The following is a 24,045-nucleotide window of genomic DNA, read 5'->3' as shown; positions in this document are numbered from 1 at the left end:
GGCAGCAGTGGAAGGACAGACAAGATCCAGCAAGGAAATGGCTTTGATGAGCAAAATGAGATACTAGATAAGGACCAAGGTGACTTCTAAGATGGACTGGGAGAACTGTCCTCTTTGTTCTCTTTTTGGAATTACACAGAAGTTAGGAAAAACCTAGAAAGGCAAATCTTCTGAATTCATTATTTGGAGAGGAAGCCTCAGCTTTTAGCATGTGGAAAATAGCTTTCTGTAAAACATATTTTTTTAAAATTCTCCAATATTGCTTTGTTATTGAGCAACTGCAATTGTCAGCATACTGTATGAAGAAAGCAGCATGGTGTTGTTACAGAAATTAATATAGAAAAATAAATTTCTGTCAATGCCAGAGGGATTGAGGAAAATTTATTTTAATATGAAGCTATGTAATTTGTAAAAGGTTATTTATATCTATTTGCTGTAGACTAGGCTAAACTCTCATCTCCTCATTGTCTTTATATCTGATTTGGCTCTATCATGTTCTTACTGAGGCAGGCTTATCATTATCTTGGTCTTAAAAAGTATGTGAAAGTATGTAGCACATGTAGCTATACACTGATTTCTCTGGTAGCTGCAAAGCACATAGGTATTTGCAAATCTCGTGGTGTTCTCATATGTGCTGGACTTTTACACAGATAAGCACAAATGATAAGAAAGCGATGGATGCAGCACTGGGGATCCCTGGAGCTGGAGCAGGCAGGGGACAAACCATAGGCAGCTTCAAGGCTGCACTGCAGTTCCCTGCCAGGGCCTGCAGCTTCCTTCACCTTCAGCCAATAAACCATCACTGTGCCACACTGACAGCCTGTCCATCAAAGCTGGGACTAGGAGATGCTTATTGGGAAAGCAAAGTTAAATTGCCTAGGCAGGCTTTGCTGCACAGCTGCTGCTGCCTCTCCCACCCTACCTCCCTCCACACACAGCATCTGATTGATGGTGCTGGTGCCTTCCCACCCTGCTCCTCACTGCCTCATTGCTCTCTGTCTCCCTCATATCCTCATTTCTCTTCAAATCATTAAGGTTGTTAAAGACTTCTAAGGTCACGGAGCCCAATGATTAATCTGGCACCATCATTTCACCCCTAAACCAAGTCCTCAAGTGCCACATCCATAATGTCCATTTGAACACTTCCAGGGATGTTGACTTCACCACTTCCCTGGGCAGACTGTTCCAATGTGACCACTCCTCCAGTGAAGACATTTCTCCTAATATCCAAACTAAACCTCCTCTGGTGCAACATCCAGAGACTATTTCCTCTTTCCCTATCACTCACTTGGGGGAAGAGAACAACCTCCACTTGCCTACAGTCTCTTTTCAAGTAGTTACAGAGACCAAAGGGGTCTCCTGAGCCTCCCCTCTTCAGGCTAAATAACCCCAGCTCCATCAGCAGCTCCTCATGGGACTTGTGCTCCAGACCCTTCAGCAGCTTCACTGCCCTTCTCTGGACTTGCTCCAGCACCTCAATGTTTTTCCTGAACTGTGGGGCCCAAAACTGAACACAGCATTTGAGGTGTGGCTTCACCAGAGCCAAGCACAGGGGGACATTCACTGCCCTGGTCCTGCTGGTAACACCACTGCTTGTACAAAGAAATAAACTTTTGGCACTGGGCTGCCTGGAGAGCAGCCCTAGCACATCTGTGATGGGAACATGGGACACCAGTATGCATGGTCACACCGGGAGACCCCAGGGAAGGCATCTGCGTAACTCCCAAGCAGCTCCTGCTACCCGATAGGGCAAGAGACTGCTCCTGCAGGCTCTTCCTAAAGCCTAACTCCATTTTGGCCTTGGCTTTGCTCCTTTAGCAACAACAGCAGACACACACACTGTGTAGCCAGAAAAACTTTCTATGAGAAGCACTGTGCAGATTCGTGTTTGTTTCATGGATGAGAATCTATTGCACTACGGGACCCAGGGCCAACTTTCTCCCTCTCTTTCTCTGCTATGAACCCCAAAAGAAGGTAAGTCAGAAGAGTGACCTTGGATTTAGATCTCTGATAGCAAGAGCAACATTTGCCTGAAAGTGAAATTAAGAAACTTGTGCTGTAAGGATAAAGAAGGTGCTCCTAAAAAATTCTCAATGTAAAATGAATCCAGTTGCAAAGCAGGAACTGATAAATCACTAGAAAATTTTTTATATAACAGAAAGCTTAAGAAATCACAGCACTCACACCTCCACTTCTTTGTGATACTGTATCTTTTTCTTACTGTAAATCATTGCCACTGAGTTTAATAGGGCTTGCACAATATTTTAAGTATCTCTTAAGTAATATAATTGCTATTTGTGATCCCACTCATGCTTCAAAGCTTTTTCAACTGGAGGGGAAAACTTCCATTTTCCAAGTGACTCATTTGTAATGAAAACTGAAAAAAGACTACAACCCTGTCTGCAATGAAATTGAATTAAAGGGGAAGGCATTTTTATGTGATAGCCAGCATATGAATCGGGCATTTTGAACTGTTTCAAGATTCAGCACCATGTTGCTCAAGGACACTGAGCCTCTTGATCACAGCCGACCCAGAGCTGCTGGAGCAGAAGTGTTTCTAGCCCATGTTTTTTAAATAAACCCTTATACTGCACCTTTACATTTCCAAAGTAGCTTTTTGGCTCAGGAAAAATGCCATCTTGGGTAAGTGTGGGGTTCAGTGGAGATGGGCATGGAGGACTCCAGTCCAACACACAGCTCACAGAGCTGCAAGTTCTTCCACCCCCTTTGGCCACTCTGCTGAGACCACCTGTGCCAGTGCCACCTGAGAGATGAGTTTTGGGAACCCAGGTTTTCATGAAGCCAGAGAAGCCCCATGGCACTGTCACCAAGGGGCACGAGAGGGGACAGTCACTCCTGCTGCTGCCATCCAGCACTTCACCAACCCCTTGCACCCCTCCCCACAGACTGAGAGCTGCACAGTTTATTCTGGTGTTTACAGGTCAGCCAAAGGTTAGAGGCGTCCCCTCTGGTGGCAGAGGAGTGAGAGAAGAGAAAGAGATACGGACTATTGGTCCACTTACATCATTGGGAATAGTAAGTTCATGGGAACTGGTTGGAGTAGTGGCATCCAGTCCTATTCAGGGGACAGAGGGAAAATGTTACGCCAACTGTTTGCAAGAAGGGCAAGACACAACAAATGAAATTTTAAAGAAGGAAACATACAGAAAGGAGAGGAAAAAAAAAAGAGAAAAGAAAGGAGCAAAGAAAAATAGAGAACTGCTAGTGAAACAGAAAAGAGAGCAAAGGATGCAAAATTCAGAGGGCTGGACTAATTTTAAATGAGTCTTATTTTAATTAACCTTTAACCCACCAAAGCAACAAATGTCACATGAGATTCCACAGGGTTATTATAAAAAGCTTCTAGAAAATGAAGGGTTTCCTCTAAAAATAGTCTCCGAAGCTTGTTCTAAACACATCAATTAAGAAATTAATGGATGGCTGAAATTGGACCTGTCTACTATTAATTCTAGAACATGGAAAATTAAAGTGGATGTCGAATGAACAATCAGCTGAACAAAATACATATTTATGAAAAATAAAAAAAAATTAAAATAAGGACGAAGAAATTAACCTAAGAAAATCTGGAAATTATATGTGGGATTAGTTGCTGAAAAAACGTTGGGAAGGGTAATTTTGGAAGGGAAATGGACAAAGTACTCTAAGCTGCATACATTTGTTTGTAAATTGGGTGGACGAAAGGAAAATGCTCAGGAAAAATGGAATTACTGCTCTAACACACAGTAACATTACAAAAACGTACATCTCACAAATATAACCAGGAAAAGATTAAGGAGCAGGATGTTAACGACAAGAATAAGGAAAATACAAAGCTAGGAAAGGCCATTTAGTATTACTTGTAGGTATTTTATCAGATACATCACAAAGAAACAAAAGTATGTTTTGATGTCATGAGTCTTTCTCTTATTTTCTCTTTTAAAAACATTGTATTATCTGTACATGCCAAAAATAGTACTTTCTAACTAGAATATTAAAAAAATTCAACAAGAAAGTGACTAATTTTATTTGTTTACATTCAATTATGGACTGCATAAGCTTATTTCACACTGAATATCAAATAGTCAAGTTGCTCACTGAATTTGTGATGTATTTGATAAAATGTTATTTGCCATACAAAGCATGTACCAGATGCACTTCTGTTCTGTGAAGTTTTTACATGCCAAGCATGTATGTTGTGAAGTACAGTAAAAATCTTCATTTGCAGGCTTAAGTGACTTCTCTTCAATCAAGAATTCAGCCTCAGCTTTATGGAGCAAATTTTAAGTCCTTAACTAAATTTCCATTGCATTTTGTAGCTATATCTAGTAGGAAGTGAGGCACTTGTTGCAGCAGTGATGATTACAGATGTTCTCAAGATATTTCGCTCTACAGGTATTCAATTTTCAGCATGCCATGGTTTCTTTACCTGGTGCTTCTGTGCCATGAGTACAAACTGTTTTCCCATGTTTGCTTCTCTCTGATCCATGTCACCAAAGCATGGACAAGAAGCAGCCCAAGCACTTCCCTCAGAACCAACTGGTACATACTGTATGGTCCACAATAACTTTGCAAGGACTAAACAGAAGAAACTCAGGGCTTTTAGCCAAGGGCACAAATGAAGCAGCTGTGATTAATAAAAATAACAAAGAAAGCATGTTTTAGTAATGATGAAAGGAAATGTAACAGAGGCACGGGAGGGAAGAAGAGAGATTAATGTGCAAAAACAGAAGGATTGCTGGTCATTGACCACATTTATTATTAAAATGATGTAATGACCACGGGAAACAAAGCTGTTAAGAAGAAGGACATCCCCAGGGGGTCATGGGTACGTACCAGGGAAACCAGGGGTGGTCTGCCCAAGGGGAGTAAAGGGGGGATGCTGCATAGCCAACTGGTGAAGCTTGGTCAACTGCAGGGCAGGATGGGAAATTAGAACTAACCAATCAAATGGAATTATTTCAGAGCAGAGAAACCATCTTATGTGTTCTAAAACTGGATTAATTAAAATTATATTGAAAAATAAAAGGTTTAATCATTCATTCTAATCTACCATAGAGAAAAAAAATCGAACTGGTTATAAATGACATCTCTACTGTTATTATATGTAATGGCTATTGTTAATATTAACAAATTACTGTAGAAATACATATTAAAAGAACTCAAATATATCACATGCAAGAAGACCAAGATAACTGTCATTTGTTCCTGGGCCATTGTACTTTCTAGCAATTGTTACACAAGGTGAGAGATACAGCTGGGCTAATACTTGACTACACAGTGTGTTGGCCAGGAAAGTTGTCCTTAGGCCAGGTCTTTATTGCTAACTGTAGAAAGCAAATGCTGCCCAGAACAAATAAGAGGGAGAGGAACAAAAAGGGAATAATTTACATGTGCTGGACTCACGTCTGGATGAGGGATGGCATACTGCCCCTGAATCGTGAATGCCTGGAAACAAGCAGCATAGTTAAGACACGGGTTAGTCAGGTGGGACAAGCAGCATTCCTGTTCTCATCAGAAAACCTTTTCATGGCCCCTCCCAGCAAATGCTACCCCCATTGCTTTCCACACTGAGTGAGGTTTAATTGTCTTGTGCTGCTTGATAACCCTTGGCACAGTACAGAAAGGTTTCTGTCAGGCTGCCCATGTACCCCTTGCAAGCAGGGAATGCCAAGCGCTGCTGTCTGAGCTCTGATGATCTTGGCCCTCAGCACCTCTCTTTAGTCCAGCTCTGTCCACCAGGAGCAGAGCTGAGGACACTGAGGGGGTCAAGGAGCACAGGGGGTGGCCAGTGACACCAATGCACCTAGAGAGATTCTGATGCCAGAGCAGCAAGAGGCACAGTGAGGAGGGGACAGACCTGCTCAGGGGATGCCTGGCTCTGTCCTCCAGCTCCTGACTGCCACGTGTGTGCAGGGCCATGTGCCAGCCAGCTCTGAGCCACCTCGTCTGACAGCCACAGATGCCAAGTGCCAGCAACAGTGTGCCCTGGGGCACCTCACAGTGTTCATGCCCGGGCTGCCGTGCCACTGGGTACCTGAGCACTGTCCTGAAGTGCCTGGGCACAGGGTCAGCAGGCCAGTTTGGAGACAGGAGCATCATGGAGACCCCCAGCATGGTGGGTGGTCTTATCTTCCACAGCAAGCCAAGTATCCTCTCTCCAAATCCAGCCACACTGCACCACAAGAGCAGTGCAAGGGATGTAATTTCTGGCACCAGTTCTGGCAGTACTGGGGTGAGGCGTGGGGGCAAAAAAGCACACGAGTGAGGAGGGATAGGGTGGCATGCCTGGCACAGCCCTTTGTCTCTCCTGCTGGTCCTGTTCAACTCTCTGCAGCGACTTACAAAAAAAAAAAACTACAGAGAATTTATGATTTTCTATTATGTATGAAAGGAATGGCATGTCAGAAAAAATTAATGTGCTTGTGCTTAGACAGGCAGGAAAGCAGAAGGACAAATTATAACATAAATATTTGTAGTGGGAGAATTATAAACAGGAACAGAGCTGATTAGCTTAGTTTGCAAAATGCTTATTTGACAAAAGGCCTCTTAGAAAGTAATGAATCCTCTGCAAATGATAAAACAATTCATTTAATGGAGTTCGGATATTAAAACCTTTAATGTCTCAACTGCATGATGCACATTTCTGCAGCAGAATTTCCCTTCTGGAGCAGAAACATTTCATTTAATTTTTAAATTAGTTATAAAGCCAGACCATAATCTGGCAAACATTATGCACATGAGCAGTTTTCAGGGAGAAGTGTGTGTACCAGGCTCAATGGGAGGCTCATGGGCAAACATGCATGAGCATCTACAGGGGATGGGCATCACTGATGGGTTATAAATCACAGGAAAAGGTTCCAGTCCACAAAAACAAGAGATGACTGCCATCAGTGGGTCTAAAGGTAATGTATTCAAGCAAGTGAAAACTGTTTAACTGTTTCACCAAACGAGGAGAACCTGAGTGGGGAGGGGCCTTGTGGTCAGCCAAGCACAGTGGCAGCTTCAGCGAGGTTACAGCTGCGTCCATGAGCAAACAGTGGGTTTGGAAACCACACTTTGGTATCTGAGTTTCTGTGCTGGATCACAAATGTCTTTTCTGGTCTCAGTCATACTTGAAACCCAGCTGAGAAAACTTCTCTTACATGGCTGGTGTCCAAGCAGTGGTCTGCAAACTAGCAAGAACCCATCACAAAAAAGTCACCAGCAAACCTAACAGGAGTCATCCCCCCCTCATCATTCTGCACCCTCATACTTCCATGTGTACATAGGAGTAAGCAAACAAACTGGAGAAGTAACGAAAGCAATGATTTTTCATTACTCAGACCAGGTTTACTTTGCTTGATAGTCCACGAAAACCATCAAACCGAAATGGACAAGATAGGCCTTGAATTTTCTTCCCCAGGAAAAAAAAAGGAAAAGAAAAAGAGAAAAAAAGGTTTTAATTTCTCAGGCTGCCAATAGGTCATTTGATTGATTTAGCTTGAGAAAACAGTCTCTGTCTGCTTTACCCCTTGTCATGGGAGCCACATGTTTTTGGGGCTGAGGGCTGGGGCTTGCTAAGCTCAAGCCTGATTAAAGGCTATTGAGACATCTGTCCTGTTCCACTGAGCACATGGGCTATGGATCTGCTTCCATCAAAGTCAAGGGCAACTTCCCTACTGACGTAAGTAACAGCAGGGATGACCTGGTCTGCACATCTCCCTCAATTTAGACTGTCGTACTGGTAAGAGGCATAAAGCAAAGCTGCACCCTCTGAGTACCCATTTAAACATCAGTGTAGCACACAGGGTAGAGATTTCCAATTTAACCATTGCACATGCTAAATAACAGTAGGGGCAGAGCAGGGCAGTGTTCAGCTTCTTTTTAGTTTGGTTATGCAGCACAGTATCAGAGAAGCACAAGAGAATTAAAAACAATACTTAGAGTGGAAGAACCCCAACTTCTTAAGGAAAACTAGAGATTATATTTTGCTAATGTTACTTATTATACACAGTATTAAACAAACAACATCCTTTCAAGATAGCCATGATGTAATTTAGAACAGAAAAATAACTTCTGATAGCTTAGCTGACAGGTTGAATGGAACTAACAGTGGTAATAATTTTTTTTTTTATTAATTTCTACTAATGAAACCTGGTTAAAGTGTTTTTCCATACTAGTGTCCAAACACACCTTAAGCATTTTCTTAAAAATTCTGCTTAGTCAGAGCACAGAGAAGGTGTCTGCCTCTTACACTCTTTCTCACATCAATAACATTGCATTAGAAAACTGAAAACACTTTTTCAACTGATAAAACTGAAAATGACAAGAGCTATTAGACCTGAAAATAGGATAGTTTAAATTATTTATACAAACTGCTCAGCACCCTCTGGCAAACAGTTTCAATGCTTTTCAGTAATCATATACAGTCTTTGAAGGCACTGGCAATTACAACACTGGTAGAATAGGCTGCTGCATATGTATAAATACACATTTCTTAAAGGAAAGCACTGCAGTGTAAACTTACACATATGGAGTAAATTATTCTGAACTTTCAGTCATAGACCAGTTTCTGGCACATTATTTTACATTTCAATTCAGTTTTGGTCACTAAGGAAGCAGATTTCTTATTCTGATGACAACAAGTAATAGTACTAGGCCAGAGCATGATGAAAGCTACTATATCCTGATTATGAAAATCTGGATATAAATCAGAACAAATCATTAGAGAGTAGAAGGACTGTCAGAAGCATTTTGGTATATACTTGGGAGGTGCAGGAGCTTCCTTATACACCAGCTGTCACACCAACAATGCCAGCAGCACCTTGGGCACTCAGCCCCACCAGGAACTCCATGTCCAGCTTCTCATATGATCTCCAAATTGCCCGAGGTGGGACACAGTCTGTGCCTTCAGCCCACACCCTGTGACAGGATGATGATCTTGGATGGGCTGATGGGGTAGGAGGGGGAACCTGCCTGCAGATGTTCCACCTTGTAGGTAACTGGGTAATTGCTTAAAAAGAGACCTTGGCATCACCTTGGGGAAAAGATCTGGTTGGGTGGGGGTGCCTTACTGCCAGAGAAGCTTTATATTTGTTAATCCTGAGTAGAGAGATGTCTGCCTTCCTCTAGGCTGGGTTCCTCTAGAGTTAGGCAGGGCTTGCAGTATCTCACTCCTCCACCACTGCTTGAAGCTTGGTGGCTGCACAGGTCCCCTTGTGACCCTCCCATGGTGTTTTTAGGGTATTTATCAGCTCTGTTCATCACTGCCTCTTCAGTGAAAGCTGCATTCCCCCTGCAAAGGATGATGGCAGAGCATTCCTGCTACACCTCTGTCACAGGCTGCAGACCCATTTCAGACATTATTAAAAAACACAGAATAACAAATTGCATGTCGGTTTTTAAAGGCAGGTGAGAACCCTGACTGATACAGCTTAAGTTGAAAGGGGAATCATCAAAACTTCCTTACATAAAAAAGAAACAGGAATGCTGTTCTTGCGTTATCAATCAGGCTGCTCCACACCATGATGGGGAAGGTCTACACTTGCATATAAGTAGTTCCAGCCACCTCGGAATTCCATTGCTACTTGGTCCCAAGGGACTACAGGCAGTGGAAATTATGTGTGCATAAATCCCTACTGCAAAACGCACTAATTGGTTCCAAAAAGTATGAAAACTGAGAAAAAAAAATCACATTTTTCATTAGCAGAAATGTCCTGCTGTTTCATCATCTCTGAAAATTGTCAAAACTGCTTTTACTGCTAGTGAAGCTGCAAGTTAAGAAAAAAAACCCCAATCACTACAATAAGCAGGGATGCCCCACTCAAGGAACTCCTGATTTGGACACCTCTCAATCTGCAGAAGGGAAAACTGTTCTTAATTACAGAAGTGAATGTTAAATCTTGTATACGAGATCATCCCAATTTTGTGTAAAGTTTGCAATGCAGTGTTCTCCTGTCCTGCAACTGTAAGCACACACAGTAGACAAAGCACATCAATACTATACCAGGCAAGAAAGAGTAAAAGTTGAAAACTAACAGGCGCTGGCTGAGGCTGGGCCAGGACGGTGTGGTTTCCAGCTGAAGCCAAAATGGTGTCTGCTCTTACCTGGCCACCTGCAAAAATGATAGGTGCAGAGGCAGGTTTGGGACGGTAGGGGATGGTGGCACCTTTGGGTGGGGACTGCAGACAAAAACACAAAGCAGTCAATATGCAGAACAAAGCAGAGCTTGTATTAAAAAGATGTCTCTTTTTATAAATATTGGTCACCTCAGACAACAAGGCATGCAGATAACCCAGCCCAGCCCACCCTGCCCTCCACCCCATCAGACCAAAAGCACGTTAGAGGGCTCCTGTCTGGGCTACAAGGGAAGAGCTGAGGACCTGAGTGCACGGCCAAAACAGGCAATGGTGACACCTGTGGTTTCATTACTGCCACTGCCAGATGAAGCTATGCAGCTTCATTAAGCGTGTTAAGCATTTCAGGAAACATGGGCACAATTTTGAAAATGGCCAATGGTTTGGAAATTATGGGCATTTTCAGCAAGGGTTTAAATTGCCCAGATTTCTATATAAATTTATTTTGTGTCTCATTTAATCTAAGGGCTAAAAACTACCATCAGAATGAAACTTACTGATCTTATGCAACGACCTGACCCTAAGGAAGCAAGAAGTCCTGGCTGGTCAAAATTATTTCTATTTTAAACAAGAACCTGGATGTTTTCTGCCCTATTCTACATCAGAATAAAATGTGTTTCTTTCAGAATGACTACAGCTCTGTGCTGGACCTGGTTGTTGTTCGACAATATTATGACAGCCTTTGAGTGCTAAACCTTTCTGCAAGAGGCTCTCAAACACCAGGAAAAGCAGAGTTTAACAGAGCCTCTGGAAATCCCTGGCACGGGAAGGGCAGGCAATGCCCCAGGGGAACCCTTGGCAATTGACAATTATTAATAATGTGTCTGAGCATCTCCTGAGTGAGAAGGGACAGGCTGGGCGCCCGCTTACCTCCAGCATCACCACGCAGATCTGCTTCACACACTGGATGATGGCGTCGGGAGTGCCGGATATGGTCACCGCGCGCTCCGTGGAGTTGGGCAGCATGTCCCCTGCCACCTGCACCTGGGCTCCTGTGGACTTCAGCACAGACAGAGCCAAGACACTGTCACTGCCATGCAGGCAATGCCACCTCTCCAGTCATTCACTGATACAATAGAGGGGGTGCACCGCTAAACTTTTTGTCTTTTCTTTGCTGAACGTGGTAGAACACGTACGGAAACTCCCACCCCAGACTTGGATTTGGCTGTTCAAGCCAGTTTGCCAACACTACCACTCTGGGGAGGTTAGTCCTCAGTAGCTGTTAGTGAATCAAACTGGGACCTGAGCTTCAGGAGAAGCATTTTAACCCTGTCAAAGACAGACAGTTGCAATGCTGACTAAAAAGTGAAAATGAAGTACTCTTCAACATTAAAAAAATAGAAAGAAAAAAACCTCAATAATTCAAGAAGCTCGGCTAATCAAATGAGTCACTCTTTAATCTACTGATAAATGACTCTTTAATCTACTGATGGCTGACTTGTGTCTCTTATTGAAATTCAGGGCTTCCTTATGCTACATGGTACAGAAGCACTTCTAAACCATAATTAGTGTTGATTAAATATATGCATATCATCAACTTTTAGCTCATTAATGAACCCAAGAAAGCAATGAGCCTGTTTTGGGGATTTTTTTGCTCTGTTTTTAAAATTTGATCTTGTGTGTCTTAGTTAAAAAAACACCAACAAAACAAAGCAAAGGAAGAAGAAAATACAGGAGGCCTAAATAACCCTTGGCATTATTGGACAAACACAGAAGACCTTTTCAGTCAACAGAAAAAGCCCCAGGCTTTTGATGATAACTGAGCTCTTTAACATATTGCACAAAAGATCTATTCCTGACTGTTACTGCAATGCAGTATTTGGGCTTTAAAATACAAGTTTTTTCTGCAACCATTGACTTTGCATCAGTCAGCAAAGAGTTAATTTGTTTTCCTGCTAATTATACATAACACATGTGTTATCCTTCTTTGTAAAGACTGATTAATGTACTGATTTTATCTTCTGTTCACTAGTGCTGTGACCAAAAGTATCAATTCCAGGCCCTATAACAGGCTTTGGAATTTCACCATAATTTTATCAATTCCTCTTTTTTGTCATAATCTTATGTCAAAAATAGTACATGTTGTCCCTGGATGCATGACTGAACACAAAAGACCGCTCCTTTTGCAACTGTTCAGTGCGTTGTGTGATGATGAAATTAGACCACATCTTGGGCTGGATGCTCCTCGATTCCCCCCTCTTTCCCAGTATTTGCTTTTTAATGAACTTTCCTGGGTATCTGTACATCCAGCACAAAAGACTGCCAAATACCAGAGTCATTTCTGCATTTACTCCCAGTGCTAATCTTGTTTACTCTCTGGCTTTGGTCATATATCAGTAGCAAGAAACAAGACATATTTTGTCCATCACCCTTATGCTTAGGAAGATGTGCTGTGTGGCTTCTTGCTACATTAGCCTTATCAAAACACCTATTTGGCCAAACACTGTCCTTTTACCAGACTATAGGCAATTGCTTCTTAAACTATGCTCACGAGGATAATCACTGCAGTCACTTCATTTAACCAACAGACCAATCTCACCTTTATAAAACCTATGTTCTGAGCACATTCCCACAGTGCTCTGAGTGGAGTTACCAATATTGAATATAAAATCCAAAGTATGGATATCTGTAAAACCTAGAGCTAAGCAATCACTAGCACACAGTTCACACTCGTGTCTGCTCCTATTTTAACACAACTAAAAAATCAACTGGGAAGCTCCACAAAACCTACTGTCTTGAATTCACATTTTAGATTTAAAAAAAATGGAGTTTCAACTTTGTAAAGCCGGTCAAAACCCTTTTGTTTTGACACATGCAAATTTAAAAAATGGATCAACATGTTATCTTAGTACTTAACGCTTTATCCCATGTTGGAATGAATTCAATTTCAGAAGGAATATTGTCACTTCCTCCAGAATAACAATCAATTTTCTGTAATGTCCTATTCAGAGTTTTTCTGTGTAACTGAGCATGTACCTGATTTTCTTGTATGAGTGATTAAAACCACCAGATCCTTGGCTTGGCATGTGCTATATTTTTACAGTCATGCATGGAAGAGTTAAAACAGGCACTGTATGGCACTTTTTGCATTTTTTTGTTAGACAAAAAAGTGGCTCCTAGCACGCTGAATGAATACCTCCAGCTTAAGTCTAGACTATAAATAAATTCTGCATGTGTTTGGAATGCATCAAATCAGGTCACCTGTGGCCCAGTGACATTAAGGAGAAACAGGGAAGGGGCATGAAAATCACGATTTTCTAGAAAGTAGGTCTCCTGGCCTGGAATCTCCAGTGCTGCTTGGGCTTTTCTCTGACTGTAAGGGTGGTAATTAACTTGGAAATGCCTGCAACTCTTTGACTTGGGGTCCCCTGAGTATTGCTGGGCAGGGATCTGCGCTGGAAGAGAAACTTGAAGAGCCATTTGTCACTGTTGCTTTGCTTAACTGTGCATGAAAGACTTTATACGTTGTAAAGCTGTTTCTCTATTTCACACATGGTCTTTAGAGTAAAGGAAAGTACAAGTCCAGCTGTGCTGGACCCTTTGCTTCTCCCAGAGCAAGGTTTTTCCAGGTTTTTCAGTCGACACATGCTCATGTTGGTGTGATCAGCAAAGTGCAGTGGGCGATGCTGTCAGGGCACACTGCAGTAGGAGGGTGAGCTAGCCAGTGTCCCCAGCACACATCCCAAGACTTACCTCCCTGATTTCTTTGATTTTGGAACCTCCTTTTCCTATAAGGGATCCACACTGGCTTGCTGGGACGACGAGCCGCAGTGTTACGGGCGGTTTGCTTGTCACCGAGCTGTTTGTCATCGAAGCGTTTATGTCCTGTAATCACAGTGTCAGTGAGTGTTAGCAGGGGATTTGCCACTCCTGCTGAGCACTGAAGGGCTCAGAGCAAATGCCCAGGCTGTCTGTGGAGACCTGGGGAGTGTGCAACCAGCTGTGGCTGGTTCTTATGGTAAGGAAAGCCCACCACAGCTCTGCCGGTGATACTCTGTAAGCATGAAGTGACTTGTGCCAGAGGAACCCTTTGGATGTCTGGCATTGCAAGATCTGTGCTGTGGGACCAGAGGGAAGGGCTGGGGAGGAGGAGGCAGCCAAAACAGGAAAGGAAAAGGCAAAGAGGCTTTTGGATTCACAGGCTTCCAAAACTTGTTTCAGTCTGTTTTGTCTCTTTTTCACAACCTCAGCTAGAAAATTTACGCTGTGTAATATGTATCTACATTTCATATGTCTCTTCCCAGATTTGATTCAAAGGAAAATGGTTTTAAAAAGGAATGACAAAGAACATGTGAATGATCTGAAGCAGAGAAACTCAGATGATTTTGTAAGTCTTTTGCCACCCTCTAAATTTAATTTCTCTTTTGTAGCAGGTCCATAAATATTTGTAGCACTATATAATTTCTAAAATCTTTTTCATTGTGGTTATGTAACCAGAGTACAAAAAGCTCAGCAGAACAGTAATTGCCTGTGTCCAGGTAATGTAACATACATCCGTGTATCCCACTATCCAATGAGACTACATTACACACTCCCATAAGCACTTCAATACACTACTTGCTGCAAGGTTTAAATTGTTTTAAATATATTTTGTTTGTTCAAAATCTTGTAGGCAAGACAAAACAATCCCTCTAAAGACTTCATCGCAGAGGAAAAGATAAAGCTTATCTACTGACTGATCAGTGGGATGCTTTGAGAGAACTTAGGACGAAAAAATAAAAAGCCACAAGCTGCACGGCAGCTGCTCAACAACTCATGAGAATCTCGGAATGTTTTGGTAACACTAGCTATGAGCTGAGAAGACTCATCTGTGAGGTGGCATGGCACAGCAATTATGCTCTCCACAGGAATGCTACCAAAAGACTAGGATAGGAATGAGAAAACATGCATTTCCTCTTAAGTCATTTATGATGCAACAAGAGCTCCAGCAGACAGAACAGATGTGATTTCCTATGCTTATAAAGACTATCACTTAAAAAAAAAAAACAACCAAAAACCCAAAAAACCCCACCAAGTGCCTATATTGTGCAATCAGGACCCCAAGTTATAAAAAAAAAAACAACCAACAACAAAACTACTCAGCACTTCAAGCAACTCTGCACAGCTCACTGAACCAGTGTGGCAGCCTGTTGACACCAGCACTGATGCCTGCAGTACCTCCCCAGTTGTGATGGCAGCATTCTTCCATCCAAGAAAAGGCTTGGTATGACCTTAATTAGCTTAAAATAGAAGAAAATAAAATCTCGAATGGAACAAGGCATTGCTGCACATGACAAGACAGCTACCAAATCATTCCTCTGCCAGCCAGTAGTAACTCACATTCTGTTTAGTGGCTGTGTCAGTGAGAGATTGCAATCCAAAATAAAGCCAGAGAGCTAACAGAATTTTGCAGTACCCATGTATCTGAGACAAAGTTACGCCGATTTTTCAGCTAGAAGACACCAGCTCACTGTATCGTGTTTGTGTCAGGTAGAGCCACATGTAGGTGAATAATCCTTTAATCACACAGCACGAAACTTAATAATGTCTCCTACTTCCATATCATATGCAGCCTGGCCTCAAAGCCTTCACTGAACTTTCTGCCTTCAAAAGCACTTTGCAGGAACTGGAAGCCACTGTTCTCTTTATTTTGTCCTCATAATTTAAGAAGAGCAAAATCTAAACATGGACGCTCAGCAGCATGGAGTGCATACAGGAATTATTCCAGCTTAGAAACGTGACAAAGTAGAAATAAGCAGAAAAAAAATCCCCTTCAGAACTGCAGTCTTCTGAGTAGGAATGGCTGGAGATTTTCCCACAGAACAGTCATCTTTCAAACTGGGAGATTCCCATTTATTTAACCTCTAACTTTTTGTGCATCGCATCCATTTCTTCAGGGCTCTGGCAGACACTACAGCTGGACCTTGTGTGGCTTTCTCCTCGCTTGGCTCCTCAGCCAAGACAGGCTAACTGGGAGCCTGGAAGTGCTAAAGAGTCAGCAGCATCCATAGCTCTTGGCATCCCAGGGTCATAGCTCATAAGGCTTCCCAAGACAAGCTAACCTGGAAGCTCAGAGATCTATCAAGCTTCGAAAGAAAAAAGCATATCAAAATACTTCTTTTCTGGTTTCAAAGAAAATGGTAAACTGTCTAATTTTGACAGCAAGGAGGATTCTGTGAGGTGGCTCCTCACTTGGAAATGACCACTTAAGGACTGACCACAATTGTACTGGCAGGAATTAAAGTCTGTCAGAAAGGCATCACCCTGATTGCTTTTATCACCTTCCTTTTCTTTCCTCCTTCTTCATAGAGCTGAGCAAGTTCTCCACAGATGTTTAGAGAGGAACAAGGATTCCAGAAACCCTTCTCTTATTTATCTGAGAAGATCTGACTACCAAGCTGTGCCTGCTGGTTATTCCAGTGCTAAAGTACCATATGCTTTCAGAGAATTATGCAGACTTACAAGCAAAGCTAGAGCTGCCCCACTCACAGTGAAGTTAGAGCTGCATTTCTTGGGTCTCAGCCTCCAGACTGCACTAAAATGTCCCCTCTTGCAATTCCAGTGGTCTGCCTAGGTTAGTGTCATTTTCTAACAACTCTCTTTCTCCCCTGCAGTAAACACTTTAAGTAGTTATGTAAATATCTACTTAGCTCGTGAATTCATCATAAGACTGCTAGAAAAGCAACTTCCATTAGGAAGATTGTCAAAGCAGACATACAAGGCTACAGAGCAACCACAAGACAAACACAACCTTTCTCATTTTTCTGTCTATCTGACACATTTTGAGGTTTTTACTAACATTAGAAAAGCATTCTAGGACTTCCTAGACCTGCTTATCTCCAGGTATACAGCTGTAGGGTGGAAATTAAGGATCCAAGGTCTTCATGTGGGCCTGCATAACAAATACTAAAAAGATCCTTCAAAGCAGCAATCTCATACATGCATCTCTTTTCTTCTGTTTCAACACAGCTGCAATAACCAGAGCTGGACTGAATTTTTTAAATGGCTGAAGAAATCACCAGCAAAAAGATATGCATGAAAAATAGCACTTGGTAGCTAGCTAATTTGTAATTTTTGAAACAGCACTTAATTTTGCCTCCAGAGCAAAACCTAATTTTATGACAGGAAGATTTATAGGAAGTCTAACTGATTACATATATAATGTATTATATATACAATATGTATTATATATACATATTTCTTTACTGCTGTTCTTTTAAATATACTACAAACCAATTATATTAAAACTAAATGCAGATACTTCAGAGCAGGGAGTGATCTGCAGGGAGTGCCAATACTCCTTTGCCAGTGCTCATACGAAGAGCCCAGGTTACCCTCTAAAACCTGCAAATGCAAATAAGCACAAAATCCAGTCAGATGCCTGATTTTCAGCTTTCTTTGCCTATTGCTACCTACAGCACTTTCAAAGACTATGTCACATTGGGTGGTGGGCTGGGGATCTGATGCCCTGCAGTGTTTGATGTCTGTATGAAAAATGCAGCATTATTTCCACTGGGTACTCATTGTGGTGGGAACTGACAGGGATTATCCCTGCTAATGATTATCTCAGCATTTTACAGGATGAGGAACAGAGATACTGCTCTCTACAGGATTCTCTAGACTGGAGGGTATGGCACTGTACGCCAAGCTACCTCTTAAACTAGAAAAAACAGGGATTGGTCCATGATTGGTAGGAGAGGAAGAAGAGAAAGAGATGACAATAGGAGGTTTTGAAATTGGGTTAGACAGAATTACTTGTGTGGTTCTGCAGGCTTAAAGCTCAACATCATTATTATTTCATTAATAACTGGCAAAAAACTCAAAATGTGCCATGCCACAAAACTAAGACATTTTATCAACATACTGAAAGTTTGACCCAGTATCAGGAAATTGAAAAAAAAAATCTAAATAGTTTTTGATTGTGCTTTGAAGTTGTAAGTTCAAGATATATAGTTGATTCTAGAGGACAACTGCATCTGGTGACTTATGAGCTCTCTTCTAGTTGTGTTGCTCTAAACTTGAACCATTGCCATGTGTAAATAAAGGCACATGTTGACAGTTCTCATCAAGTCCACTATTTCCCTGTGCTATGGGTAGATGTGGAGACTAACCTTGCTGACTTGGAGAAATAAGAACTCTTAAGAAAGCGATTAACATCCCTCAAGTTTAATCCATTCTGGAGAGACCCTGTCCTTTGCTTCTGCTGCAGGTGACCCAGTCTACCTGTCTGCAAGCTCCTCCATTAGGAGAAGGTGAACTGCTTCCTGCAGGGGCATCTGCCTCTCCAGAGAGGACAGGAAAGTTGCCTGGACTAGACAGATGATTTTCAAAAGTAGAGGAAGTTAAATCCTCTCCAGAGTGACCAGGGTTTATGTTCTGTACTCTGCTGCCTTTTCTGTGAGGTTCTCCATTAAAATGTTTACTGTATCTAATTGTAGCTGATCCATGAAACTGAAGGAAATCTCAGAATTTTAGATACATATCTGCACAGAACACAAAGTCTACAGTGAATTGAACTCTTGCCTTATGTACTCTGAGTGCCTTTACTTTAATTGGTTTTAAAAAACAAGCCTTAAATGTGGTAATTGGTAATCATATTGTTTGTTTCAAAAAAAAAAAAATCTAGTTAAATGAGTTATATATTTATTTTGACATATATAAAATTTACATCAATACCAACTGGATTCATACAAAAACAGAGTTAAAAATTGGGCAATTATTCTTTTCAAATCAAATCCACAATGGGAATAGAATTTTTCCAAAACATTTTTCCTACCATTAGTGCACATTACTAGAAGCAATTGCTTTTCCCTGAAGCCTCCAAAAAGCAAAAGAAATGATCAAACATCTTGTAAATTGACCCATTATTTTTCTTCAGCATTGCTGCCAAAAGCATTTATAAAAATATAATCACTTTCATTGCTATTAAATAGAACATTAAACAAATCCTATTTAACATTAAAGCAAGAGAAAATTCAGTGTTTGTATTTCAACTTGAAGAGAGAAAAAAAATTATTTGCTTACCTCTTCAAATTTTAGTGCAATCATAGAAAAAGCTTTAAAAATTGCATCTGTTGGGCCTGTTATTGTCACAATTCTCTCTGGACAAGTGCCTTCTGAAATATTGATTCGAGCACCACTCTGTCAAAAGGAACAAACATTTTTCAAAGTTATACTTCCCAGGGAGCCAACTAAGTAGGATTAGGGATATAGTTTGGGAAGGAATACCTTGAGGCACCTAATTCCCTCCCCTACAACTGCAGCCCCAACATCATATAATTTCTGCATAAACTGATCACATTCCAAAAATTCATGTAACTGCAGGAGGCCGGATTCTGTCTGGGTTAATGCTTATGCAGCCTTCTTTGAAGAATGCAAATAGCACCTCTGTAACTCAAAGTTGCAAATAATTGCATAATCAAGCCTTTTCCCTTCCTTCTTGCAAGTTTAGCCTTAAGTAGGACTGGAACTGCAGAATTTAAGAGAGGATGGCTGTCTCCAGGGAGCACCAGCATTTCCCAGGAATGATGCACCTCTCTGGTTTGGAGCCCCAAAGGTGGGGCTTGGCATCTCTGCTTCTCTACTGGGGCTTTGCTTTGGAGAAGCCTCCTTGTAGATGAGCCTCATGCAAAGGCAGCCAGGCAATATGCACTGAGCATCTCTCTAAAGGAGTAGTGGTAGGACAGGAAACACCAACAGTACTGTGTCCATAGGGCAAGAAGCCTGTTGGAATGAGTTAGAAAACCAGAAGTCTCATAGAGAAGCCAGGCTGGCTCTCAAGTAGATTCAGTCCTCTTTATGCCATTGGGCAGTGAAGAGAAGTGTTTCAACCAGGGAGTTTTACACATTTAGAAATTTATATATTTTTTAATATATATTTAAGAGGATCTTTAGTGTAGGTAATGATCAAATCCAGTTCAGGTAAGAGCCACCCTATGCATTCTCTGAGGTTTCAGTGCTGGAAATGTGTTAATACAGCCTAACAAGTCTCTGGAACCTCAACCCACCCACAGGCACTGACCTTGGGGATCAGGGCCTGCAGCAAATTGAGACAAGCTGGGTAAGTTTGGCCCTTTGCCTGCAGGGTCACCACAAAGCTGCTGATGTGCTGTGTCTCAGCCCTTATCCACACCATGCTGCTGCTCTACTGCAAGAGACTGTTTCCCCATATGACAGCACCACCACAACATGAAAAAAAACCAAGGCTCAACCCCATCGATAGAAAAACTTTCCTGCACAGACCTAGGCACAGAACTGAGAACTCTGTACTTTCCTTTAGGATCGAAGTTGTCTCTGACATTTCCTCGACAGAATTGTCTCTGACATTTCCCCAAAGACAGAGCTACATTTCACAACATAAAGATGGCATGCACCCTGCCACATCTGCCAGGGAAGTAAAAATAAAAGTTGTATTTTGCTTTTAAAGAAGTACTGATAAAGGCAGTCATTTGGACCAAGTTATCATCATGTGGAGATACACCTTCTTAGTCCTATGCTGATATAAAGATGCATAACATTCCATCATTTAAAAAAAATACCCAAAAAAATAAAGTGTCTTCTGACCACATAAAAATGACAGCAGGGGTCTAGGACTGGAAGAAGAACATTTGATATTTATCCTGAAAGACAGACCAAGTATCATAGGTATTCTCTAAGATGTTTTACTCAGAAGTCAGGAGCACTCTCCAATGACGGCTTCCCTTCTGCGCAGACAATTTATATGCAAAGATATCTGCTCATGATTGTAATTAATAATTAAACTAAAATGTGCTTAATCAACTGTTAGGTTTACCTAGTACACTAGAAACATTTTTTTATTATCTTTTTTTACTTTAAGTCTTAGCAAACGTGTGATAACATGGGTGAAAACATGTCATCAAAAAGGAGCTCAGAACTCAGTCAGTCTGACAATGAAATCCCTATTGTATATATTTAAAGATGGATGTCTGCAATTTTCTTTACTAAAATACTTTGACATTTCCCTGCCACAGACCTTCTATCAGAGTAGAAAACAACAAAGCAGCTGACACAGTAATGTACTGCAGCTTTACTAGAGCCAAATTGACTTTTCTTGAGGCATCCTCTATATACCGCACTCCTAAAGTTTTAAACACTAGGATTTGTCTTTTGACCTATACTTTTAGCAGTTGCTTCAAAGCAGAAAAATTAGATGGATCTCCAGGCAGGATGTGCTGCCTTGCAGGACCAGTGTGGGTCTGTAGCCTCCACCTGAGCACACTCCTCTGAAGATAGCACAGCTTGCTCTGTGGCAGGGAAAGAAGCCTGCAGACACCGGGGAGGTTGAAATTTATGCAGTGCCCTGTTTTAATCCTTTGTCTTCAGCCTTTTCAAAGGATGGAAATGGCAGGTGTGTGTGTCTACCCTGCCCACATCCTACTCACAGCTGCAAAATGAGGAAAAGCTAAGGCTTTGCCAAGACATGGCAGAGAGATGCTCTGGCTTATACACATCTGGCTCCAGCTCTGCTGAAGCTTGTGTCTACCCTCAAACTTGACGTGAATCAGTCTAAGGCTTGCTTTCAGATTTCTGGAAACTCTACCAGGAGGGCAAGCCATGTGCAGTACTGATGCTGGTACATTAATGAAAGTACAGTGGGTCTGATGCACAGAACCGCGCTGTGAGCTGTTCCTGAGATAAGGCAGGACCAGGCACATTGCGATGGGATTGAAAGACTTCAGACTGCTGCGGTGATAAGGAGGTCACATTAACAACAATGTTTAATTTAGGCCAGCATATTTATACCCCACCGCTTGCAAAGAAGGAGGATGTTAAACGATGTGCCCGCTTGATGGCAGCATCGGTTTGCACATGCTGAACTCACTGTTCTCTGAGCTGGAAAGGAAGGCAAGTGAAGACATCAAAGCTTGTCTTACCTCCTCCCTCATCTTCTTCACTGTCTCACCTTTCTGTTAAAGAAACATAAAAAACCCGTTAGCCTGGGCTAAGAAAAGAGAACTGATATACAATAGTTTGACATGAATATAAATAAAGTTATTTTCTGACCTTTCCAATAATGCTTCCAACCTCCTGAAACAGAAAAAAAAGAGACACCGTGAATGATACGATTTGTTACAGAAGAGCATTTGTGCTGTTCCTAAGCTATTTCACTATCATTTATTTCAAAGCTTCAGTGTGCAGCATAGCTCCATTCCATTGTTGCTGTATACAAATATGCCATGTTAGATACAAAGGGATGGATCAAAAATGCAGCTTTGCAGCCAACTGATCGTACAAGAAAAATACATTTAACAGAAACGGATCTTGTGGTTACAGATCAATCCTGCTACTGTAAACACAGACAAATCCCTATCAGGGAATGAAAAGTTAAGAAATAACAGAACTGCACAAGCTACTGGAGAAAATGAGGTGTAATACAAACATCAAAATAATTGCTGGTTTCTCCAAAGGCAGGCATTTACCCTCCTTGTGCCTTGTAATAGTGAGAGCTGAATTTCCATGCTACCGAATGTTATTGTGCAAACACCTGGTGGCCTGTCTTAATCTCCCTATTAAGCACTTAGAGAACAATAATTGCTAATCACTTTTTAGGGATTTGGGAATTGCTACTGGGCTCCCACAATCTTCTGCCAATGGAAAGAAAATACTGAGAAGCATGACTGTGAACTTACAGTAGGGGAACAATGTGGCAGTTCTGGCAACATCCCAAGGGTTAAAAGCTTGGTGAATAAAACCAACAGGTAAGAAAAATTAAACTATTAACACTAAAATGAATGGTCTGGACATGTTGCACAAACCATGCAGCTGTGACATCAGACTGGCAATCATGTGATGGAGAGATCAACTAAAGGAAAATACACTCCTTTCCTATACTAAGATTGTGAAATCTACTTCTACAGTTAAAGACTGGCTCAGATGGTTGAGCTGTCCATGAGATGTATGATATATCGTTTCCCCCCACCCAGTCCATACACTTCAGTGTGATCCATCCTGGAACACAGTTCAACGTGTCAAATTTTTGAAATTTTAGTTCTCCAATGCTCTATCCAGTGATGGACTTATGATAAAGTGGTACTGACTTCACTCTGCAGGAAAGAACTACCTGCAGTGACCTTGAGTTATTTTTGCCAGCTGTTTATAAGCTTATGACATGAAGCTGTTTGTGCTTGCAACTCCTCACATCCTGCTCACAAGACATGACGACTTTTCAGTGAGAAGAAGTTATTTATTTCAGTGAACTCTGGCATACGTTCCTTTATGCTCTCTGCAAGTCTGCACACACCACCAGACTGAGGGGAACAGTCTACACTGCTGGACAGGCTCGAAAACTGGGCTGAGAGAAACTTCAGGGAGCAGAAAAAAGTCAGATGAAAAGCCTCATGTCTGCCACGGAAAAAGCCCCTGCAGCAGGACAAGCTGGACAAAAACTTGCTATCTTAAAACTGACTTAGCAGAAAAAGTCCGGAGGGTCCTAACTCAGAACTTCAAGATAAATAAGTGAGTACATCAGCAGTGCACTCCTGATCAAAGGGGGGCCTTTATCAGCAGGAGTGTAGCTAGGCTAGGGCAAGTGGCTTTTGTCTTCTGTTTGTGAGACCATGATGGGAGGACTGTGGCCTGTTTTGGGCTCCTAGTACAACACAGACAAGGACACACTGAGGTGAATTCAATTCAGGGCCACCAAGCTGGTCAGGGAACCAGAGCACAGGACACATCAGGAGAGGCTGAGAGAACTACATTTGCTCTTAAGAAGAAAATACTTGACAGGGGATCTTATTGCAGCGTACAATAAGGAAAGCAAGCTACAATATCAAGTTCCTACTCAATGTGAGGAAAAAAATTCACCATGGGGATGGCTGGACATTGAAAGAGGCACCCAGAGAATCATCATCCATAAAGGTGTGAGAACCCAGCCTGGGCAAGGTCCTGTGTAATCTGCTCCAATGCAATCTGCTTTATTCAGGAGATCAA

The 24,045-nt window shown here is 41.8% G+C and overlaps 1 protein-coding gene across 11 annotated transcripts in view; it reads right to left on the bottom strand.

Annotated features, from left to right (window-relative positions):
- LOC106855662 (poly(rC)-binding protein 3-like) overlaps window positions 1–24,045 on the bottom strand; it is a 501,269-nt gene that overhangs the window by 24,887 nt on the left and 452,337 nt on the right. For 7 of the 11 annotated variants that reach the window (XM_088171732.1, XM_088171723.1, XM_088171756.1 and 4 more), the window contains 9 exons: window positions 22,120–22,143; window positions 21,990–22,022; window positions 19,120–19,236; window positions 13,810–13,941; window positions 10,987–11,115; window positions 10,018–10,161; window positions 5,389–5,445; window positions 4,834–4,909; window positions 3,024–3,076 (listed from right to left, as the gene is read on the bottom strand). In XM_088171732.1, the coding sequence (XP_088027858.1) occupies window positions 3,024–3,076; window positions 4,834–4,909; window positions 5,389–5,445; window positions 10,018–10,161; window positions 10,987–11,115; window positions 13,810–13,941; window positions 19,120–19,236; window positions 21,990–22,022; window positions 22,120–22,143 (765 nt within the window). The remainder of the gene's footprint in view (window positions 1–3,023; window positions 3,077–4,833; window positions 4,910–5,388; window positions 5,446–10,017; window positions 10,162–10,986; window positions 11,116–13,809; window positions 13,942–19,119; window positions 19,237–21,989; window positions 22,023–22,119; window positions 22,144–24,045) is intronic. The other 4 variants (XM_088171749.1, XM_088171761.1, XM_088171776.1 and 1 more) reach the window with 1 other exon arrangement.

The sequence above is a fragment of the Sturnus vulgaris genome, chromosome 1 (genome assembly GCF_052056855.1).
Source record: "Sturnus vulgaris isolate bStuVul1 chromosome 1, bStuVul1.hap1, whole genome shotgun sequence".
NCBI classification, from domain to species: domain Eukaryota; kingdom Metazoa; phylum Chordata; class Aves; order Passeriformes; family Sturnidae; genus Sturnus; species Sturnus vulgaris.
The sequence above is the reverse complement of the archived record's forward strand: the minus strand, read 5'-3'. Positions and strand labels throughout refer to the sequence as shown.